The sequence below is a fragment of the Ambystoma mexicanum genome, chromosome 3p (assembly GCF_040938575.1).
Source record: "Ambystoma mexicanum isolate Mex_15411 chromosome 3p, UKY_AmexF1_1, whole genome shotgun sequence".
NCBI lineage: Eukaryota > Metazoa > Chordata > Amphibia > Caudata > Ambystomatidae > Ambystoma > Ambystoma mexicanum.
This window is the reverse complement of record NC_090925.1, coordinates 218,499,809-218,508,488: the sequence shown is the minus strand read 5'-3', so window position 1 is coordinate 218,508,488 and position 8,680 is coordinate 218,499,809. Positions and strand designations below refer to the sequence as shown.

The 8,680-nt window shown below is 43.7% G+C and overlaps 1 protein-coding gene across 1 annotated transcript in view; it reads left to right on the top strand.

Annotated features, from left to right (window-relative positions):
- The first annotated feature begins 5,632 nt into the window (after positions 1–5,632).
- Positions 5,633–8,680, top strand: part of ACRBP (acrosin binding protein) — a 453,570-nt gene continuing 450,522 nt past the window's right edge. The window contains exon 1 of the mRNA XM_069649836.1: positions 5,633–5,865. Coding sequence (XP_069505937.1) covers positions 5,826–5,865 — 40 coding nt within the window. The 5' untranslated portion in view covers positions 5,633–5,825. The remainder of the gene's footprint in view (positions 5,866–8,680) is intronic.

Below are 8,680 nucleotides of genomic sequence, written 5' to 3'. Positions count from 1 at the left end.
ATGCACTATGTGTGCCTGTATTTCGGGTCATCCCTTAGATACCAACTACTTTTATCTAAATCCGTTTGCACTTCTGTGGGGAGACCCCTGTGCAACATGTGGTAAAAGACAGCTATGTTCTTGTCCCATCCTTCTCCTGTGCCTAATTTCCACATCTCTTGAATCTGATGAATGTAACGTGCAGGGTCTACATCTGCCGTCATTGTGCAGCCCATGATGGAATGTATATCAGGTGTGTCAGGGTATATGCTCCTCAATGATTTCCATACGTGTACTCGACAGTTAATAAATGACGTGCCATCATGGGTGTCATTGCTCACCCGCACCCTTGGATACCCAGCCTTCCTCCATAACTCATCTGCCTGTTCGCTAATAGTGCGGCGAACAAACTCTTCATGTCCCCTACAGCTAATGTGATCCCCCTGCTGTCTGTTTTTCTAAGGCATAGATCCACTTGCCTACTCCCGCTGTAAGGGAGGCAGTGTCTTCATTTGGTTGTTCCGATCCATCTAAGGCCAGGGCACATCATGTGCTCCCCCTGCTCCCTTCTGTAGCAAGGCAGGTCCCCTTTTCCTATTCTGCATTGTCTTCCTTCTCTTCTTACTCTTTACTGGGGCAATTCGGCTGAGCCACGGTCTTAGCCTAAGGCCCCATAGGGTGATTTCCCTCTGTTCTTTGTCTTCCAACCCTCCTCTTCACAGGCTGCTTCTCCTTCACTGTATATCATGTCATAGTCTACACAAGGGGCATAACTGGCTTTGCTGGAGGGTGGATGTAATATGCAAGTCTTCTGTGGTTTATCGGACCATCTAAAGCGGTGGTAGTGCAGGCTTTTTGCACAAGCAAAATGTCAAAATTAAATGAGAGAATAGGTGCATTATGAAAGGTACTTATTCACTTTATTGTCCTATTTCTTAATTTTCAGAGAACATGCCATAATATTTCAATGGAACATTATGAAAAAATGAATGTTTCTTAGAGGAAAATTCTTGAGGCCTGTGGTTAACAAAACATAGATGCTCACAAGCCTTAGGTGTTAGGTGTTATGTGATTGTGTTTTATTTTGGTAGGCCTTTTAAAGAAAAAATGACATTGCACTTTCACGTATGCCAATACCATGTTCCATGTCAACTGTCATGCTGTATCATAAATGCAATATCAAAAATGAAATACTATTATCTGAAGAAAAAAGTTTCAAAAGCAGTCTCCCAAAACAAGTATTTTGTGTTTTTGAAGATCTTAAACATATTTAAGGAAAATCCACTGCAGTTTAAGAAGTTGTCAATTTATGTAAGTCAAGAATGCAACCCTTTGCCATTCACTTTTTGTCCAAAAGTCAATGCCTCATTTTCTTTTCATGGTACAAATTGAGCAATGCCTACATATCTTTCCTTCACTTGGATTGGTGATTTAGTTTTCTTGACTTAGATTTATATAAACAAATGAGGATGAATGCGGCAGCCTCTTATTCTATATCTTGGTCATCTGTGCACTCGCAGGGGGGAAGCAGGAATAAATTCACACTAAATGGACAGAACCGAAGCTCAATAAATGCAGCCTAGTGCCCTGAATAACAGAAAGCAACCGATTCTAACAGGGCCTAGTTGAAATTGGCAGGACTCTGGTTAACGTGACAGGCGGCCCTCATGCTAATAAAGATCAATGCCTTTCCTAATTAATGCTCATACTACTTGGCACTTCAGCCATACACTCGACAACTAACAAATGCTTTCCCAACTACAAGAGCAACACATTATATCTCTGTTAACTACAAACAAGGCACAACCTAACTCAATAATGCTGGCTAAAAAACCCTTGAAGTGACATGGCCCTAAACCTTACGTATAAGTGCCAGAGCCTTTTGCTACAAATAATACACTGCTAAAATATGTCAAACCCCACATGGGCAGAAATACTAAATAAATATAAAAAAATCCTTACACTAAAAGGACCAGCTCTCACTGCTAATAGAATTTACGCAGCCTGTACCTTTTCTCATGCTTTGGTCATTGCACCTGCAGACCAACACCAGAGAGAGTCTTATTGCAAATAGAACAAGTGTTTAGTAAGGCAAGTGATACAAAAGGATTGTGAGGGTTAGAGACGTTAGTGTTCAATGGAAAGGAACGATTTGGGATATCACGAGTATGAGTGGAAGGGAAAAAAGAACGAGGCGAAATGTGGACAGGAATAGTGCTAGACCAAGTTGGCAGGGTAAGCTAGAGAGGGGGAAGAGACTGACAGAGACAAAAGAGAGCAATAGCAATCTGTCCAAAGGAGTAATGTGAGATGAGAGGATGTCTGCTGATGAAGTAGCCACAACGCCAGTAGAGGGAATGGGGTTGTTACGAAGCACAGGGCGAAAGTCTTATCTTGAGAGCTTCTTGATCTCTCATCCCAAGACGTTGACTCTCTCCCTTGCTATGTACACCTTTATTCCACCGTGTTTGAATTCTACCATTTTCTTAAACCATCCTTCAATTTCTATGGTGGATCCTTCAAGCCCTCCAGGGTTCTTTATATCTGATTTGCTAAATTGGGCTTTTAAGCCTTTGTTTTGCAACTCTTATGTGTGAGTATTGTATGTGGTGAGCAGCCGTCTACCATCACCTCCACCTTCCAGTTTTCTAGAACTACCTTACAACTGGGACACTTCAACTTCCCCTCATTAACTTCCCTATCCTGGCTGTTTACTACTATAACACAATCTTCATCTGACTTTTCTGGCTCTTCGTGTATTGCTGATACTCTTCCTTTATTTCGACAAACAACCGCAAAGTGTCCCTCTCTGTTACAACAGGTGCATATCTAATTGGGAGCTGTATATTGTCTTGAGGTGGTATAATTTCCAAGTCTCCCACACATGAAACCTCTGTTCTTACCACTGTCATATTCTTTGGTCCTCCTGACAAAAGGCTGTCCTTTGAGGTCTCTTTCTTGTTCATTCACTGGTTCATCTCTCATGTTGTCTTTTTCTCTAATTGCTCTCTTTTCACCTTCCTTTCGTATTACATGGACATGTTGATTTGTATCTTCATTCTTGTTGGTGTTATTCTTTGTAAGACTTACTTCCTTTTTCTTTTCTTTTATTTCTCTGGAACATGATTGTATATGTTCCATTTTCTTGGCTACGGCCAGTAGTGTCCTGTAATTTCGGGTCCCCACACATCCACAGTCTTTATTGTACTATTGAGTTATTGGTGTGCACTGACACAAGACTCCACTGTCTCACACGCATACACCATAGACTCAGGGTTTCATTCACAATAGACTCATAGGAAAGACAAGGCATAATGAGCCTTCTTCAGGGCAGAACGCTCAGACAGGCCCCCACTCCATTCATTCCCTACTAATCCCTTTTATAGAGCCCTGGGGCACTGCTTCAAGCAAGTAGTACACACCTTGATGTGTACAGGATAGCAGGGTCAACACAACTTTGAAAGGGCAGAAATAGCAACATAAGTTACAGTGTTACGTACCTTGGAAGAATACTGCCTACTGTATGTAGCATAAATGTAAGTACAGCTGTGTGTAAAAGGACATTTTAAAGTCTGGAAGCTGAATATCTTTTTACAGCCCAAGAGATGAAAAGGGCTACTCTCTCTTGGCCGTTTGTCAGGTAGCCAGGAACGTGTGTACTTTGCAACCTCGCAAAATGTTCCTCAGACCACCAGAGCCAGGAGTCTGACCATTTTAATGGTTTAACACCAGGGCATTTAAAAACAGCCCACAATGTGTGTAGGTGCCAATGTAAAGGTACCAGTCACCACCAATTGGCAAACGTAAATGGTGTCTCTTGTTAGTTTCAGTTTGGAGGAAATGATCTGGTGTGTTGAGTAATATGAATGTTGCAGAGCAAGCAGAAGTGTGCAGTGTATTCTATTTCATTGGATAAACGCTTGTAGCGCGGACTATAGCCAAAGGGCATCTAGGCGCTAAGCAACACAGATATGGGAGCGAATGCAACTAGACAGGTCACCTAGAGATCAGAAGAGATAGGATTTCAGGCTTCTACCCAACTGAAGATGACCAGTAAACTCACAAAGGAACAAAGGGAAAGTGTTCCATAGAGTAGGAGCCAAAACTGAAAAGGATCAACCCCCCCCCACCCTCCAGCCCCTCAGCTCAATCTCTGCAGTAGATCAGAATCTTCAATAGAACTTGTGCAGAAGACCACATGGTTCTAACCGGCCTATATAGAGTCAACTTAGAACAGAAATATTCTGTGCCAGTGTTGTAAATGGCGTAATGAACCAAGCACAGTATCTTAAACTTGATCCGGCTCTCAAGAGGGAACCAGTGCAGCTGGCAAAGCAAGGCGAAAGATTTGGACAGCCTTTGGGGCTTCAAGAGCTAACCGCTGCAGAACCTTTAGGCGCTGAAGCAAAAAGGCAGGGTGCCCGAAGTAAATGCCATTGCAATTGTCCAGGGACCCCATAATGGAAGAAAGTAACCACCTCAGTCCGCGACTCGGGAGGCAGAAAAGGTCAAATGTTCCTCAGTACTTTAAGCTTGGCAAAGCCCATTTGGCACATGAATGAGATTTGCGCTTCTCTGGAGCCATTGGAAAGAAGTTTGATTCCAAGACATTTTACAGCTTCCACAGGCGGAGGACAGGGTCCCAAAGAATCTGGCCAATGATTTCGGCACTCCATGGGGACCCAGAGGCAGGAGAAACTACCACCAAAATCCAAACCTCTGTTTTATCACCATTGAGTTTTAGCCAATTAGTGGTCATCTAATCCCCAATGGAAGATAAACAGTTCTGCAGTCTGGAAGGATGATCCAACCGTGGAGCATTTAAACAAAAAAGGACCTCCGTATCATCTGTGTAGCTGTAGAAACACACCCCATGCTCAGCAATAGGATCGGCCAGCCAAGGAAAATACAAGTTAAACAAAAGTAGGGACAGGGCAGAGCCCTGCATGTCAGTGCCACTGGTGTAGCTCTCCAATTAGGCCGCTGTGTAGCAGATTGAATTCTTCAAGTAACAGGGTTTGTGAAGAGGGCATGGAGAGCAGAAGTCCAGGAAGGGTTTTAAGGAAGGAGGTGGGTTGTCATAAAGTTTATGAATGATAGTTATATTTGTGAAGACTGTGGATGTGCAGAACGGAAGCCAGGAAACAAAGAACTTAATGGACTGGTATGAATAAGTAAAAATGTCAAGGGTACAGCCGGTGAGGAAGTCGGACACATACTACACCAGAGGTGGTGCTTCTTGCAAAAGTGGATAGGGGCTACAGCAGAGACGTCAGACAGTTCACAGTACCTAGCAGCGGGTCATCCAGAAATGAACCATAGAAGGCAAAAGAAGATGGAAGAAAGTCAGGCCTTTGAAGAAGTGGGATCCCAACGTTGTGGTTTTCCTGTTCAACTGCAGCCAGGCAGTTGTGGCAGGACCAAGTACCCCTGCAACAATAAGGGACATCACATACATAAATGTTTGTGTGCTCTGGGAAGTCCTTCCATGCTGCCATTCTGATCCTGCATTCTTTGATGCCCCTATGTTCTGGGATATCCCTGCATTCTATGAAGTTCTTGCATTCCACCAAGTTCCATGGATTGCCATGACTAGAAGCACTGTGAAGTCACGTTAGACTGTGACATCACAGCAGAACCAGTGACATGAATGATACTCTACTGCTGGCATGTTCCACCAGGATCTTGGTGGCAGCCCAGATTCCCCCCTCCCTGGGGACCTCCTCCACCCCAACACAGCTAGCCCATGGGAGGGCTGCTGGTCACATGACCAAGGCCATCGTTGACAGGGCTCCCAACAGATTGTCGGCAGGGGAGGGGCTCAAGGAGAGACACCTCCCCTGGGGATGTCACTGGCTGCCACCCTGGCCATCATTCTTGTGTCTGGTGAGTCCAACCTTCATGCCCCCACATTTCTCTACTGAGTTTTCCATGTTTGCTCTCATCCTCCAAGTCTCTACTGATTCCCATACCTTGTCCCTCCTCTGCCTCTCATCATTAAAATTCCTCACCTGACCCTCCTCCATATGTCTGGTGAGGATCCTTTTCTGTTTCCAGACTCTCTCCTCCTTGTCTATAGAGATCCTCACTTTGGCTCATTTCCCCCATGTTTCTGATGAGTTGTGCCCACAATTCCAGTCAAATAAAACTGTGTTTATTGCCAAACAACACAATAGAAGGCAGGTAGATTTATTTAGAAAAGTATGGCATTAGAAGTACACAGAACCACTGATGACTTCAAAAGTGGTTTCAAACTGTACTAATCTGAATGGTTGGCCAGATTGGAACTTGCAAAGTAGCCCAAGGCCCTCATAATGATTTTGGGTGAGTAAGCAGAGTTAACACGGCCAAACAGAGTTACTGTTGCTGCCATTGCTAATTGTGGTAATTCCACTCATTGCAAATTTCAGTTAATTCTCATTCAGAAATCCCATAGGACGTCTTTCGAAATTGGAGTAATTGGAGTAATTACTGCTGCTGGTAATCTGCTGGTGGCAATTCTACATTTTCTTCTGTAGGAAATACCTAATTGCAAGTGCTGGAGGTATTTCTTCCTAATTATCTTCCAACTCTTTATTAAGCGGACTGGAAAAACAGGTGATAATTCCATTACTGTTTGTTTTTCAATTTACTGCTTCAACCCGTAATGAGTGTGCAAGTCTTTGAAAGTGGTGTTTGGCAATTCTATCTGCTGCTGTGAAGGTCTGTGGAAAGGTGCGAATGTTTAAACACGGGTGATTTTCTGACATAAATCGAGGACGGATGATTCTTCAAGCAGCCTTGTGTTTGAAATTTAACAATGTCACTTCTTCTTTATTGTTGACCAAGCTCCTTGTAGTCTGCTCTGTAGTCTATTCCATTCCTGGCTCATATTAATTTGTAATGGGAGTACGTTTTTGAATGAGAGACTTTTTGGATTGGAGGCGACAGCAGCTACAGCTTTGGAAGGAATACAGTCTGTGGGCTAATTAAAAGTGGTTTTCGTCCCCTTTTCTGTTGGACAATCATAGCCTGAATAAAAATAGCTAATCTACCGCTCTTCAAACTTCAGCATGGTTTCACTGTGTTTGGCCACCTTCCTTGCGGTGCTTGGGGGTGGGGGGCTGTCTATGCTTTACCTGTTAACAGGACTACAGGTACTTGCATTGTAACTGCAAAAGATGAATCAAGATTCTACTTGATGGCATTCCCAAGGATGAAGTCTACTCTGTGGAGTCAGCATCCATCATTTATTCTATTTTTTTTTAAACATTCTTTATTGAAATTTTAACATGGATGACAGAGAAAACAGAAAACGGTATAATAATACAACGTCCAAATTCTTTATCATTATTTACAGAAAACACTGTGTTCAGAAAATTAAGAGGGGATAGGGTAGACAGAAATAAGGGTGAGAGAGAAGCAGGAAAAGAACAAGGTGAAGGAAGAAAGAGATAAATGGAAGAGAAAAAAAAGGCAATCTGGAAGATATCACGCATATAAGTCATTACAGTTATTCCACATTGCAAGGTATTTATCCTCTTCATTCGTTGATAGCTTGTTTTCTCTCTGCTCGATAGAACAGTCAGATCTTGTATCCAGCTATCAATTGTCGGCCTGGTGTCACTTTTCCAATACTTCAAAACCTGTGTTTTCGCCATCAAAAGCACTCTTCATGACCAGTAAAATTGTTAAACAGATAATTGCATACTCAGAGGGAATAATTCTAATATATACCTATGGGGGGAACGAGGAAGCAACAGACCCAATACCAATTCCATTTGCTGTGCCTACAAGTCTAAACAATCTATTGCTGTCTAGGGGAGACATCAAGGTGAGAGGGATGACCCAATGAGCAGCATAGGAAGACATGGTTACCATATGGTGGTGGCCAGCCTGAGCAGAGCTCTCAGATTTCCAAGGAGGGTGAAACAGCAGTTGTAGCGCAGTTGTTGCTGTGTACAACTCTGGTAATGGCAGGGCTGATGGATGGGGGCAACCCTGGATTAGCCCGTTTGAGGGGTGATATCTTGTGGGAAGGAGATAATTGCTCTTACTGTTGGAGCATCTAGCGCTGAGGACATTGAGATGCTGTCATTCCTATAGTCACTGTCACCCACTGAAGTGTTGGGAGCAGAAGATCTGCTTTGACTGCTGGCATTTGATGTGGTCTGAAGGGAGCTGTATGGTATCTGTGCCCCCGCTGCACCCGTGGTGAGCTACTGGACGTAAGCTACTGACAGAGTTTGCAGAATTGAAGAGGTACTGGAACCTGGTTTGAATTATGCAGGGCAGTTGGTGTAAATGAGAGCCAGCGTGGAGCCATGGATCTCGAGAGCCCAGTGATCTAGCAGAGGTTATTACCAAGTGTGATGAATCGTGGGATTCAGTCACTTCTGCCCAGGGGGGATCCTTTCCCTGTGAGGCTATGGAGGTGAGCCCGCTACGCGATACCCTCCCTAGGGGTATTGTCAAGGGGGACCTCACCGGGAGAGGGTATCTCCCCTTGGGGGAAAGGACTCCCGTTCCGAAGAGAAACTCCCTTACTCACTCATCTACAACACATCGCCAATACTACCTGTCCAAAGAAAGCATAATGTGCAAGCTGATGTTTGTTATTGTCGTGTAGAAACCTTAAGTGAACTTGAAAAGAAATACTGGTCTAATACTGAGAAGAAGATCATGCTCATCCCAGTGTGGATTTAATGTTGAAGTTACTGAA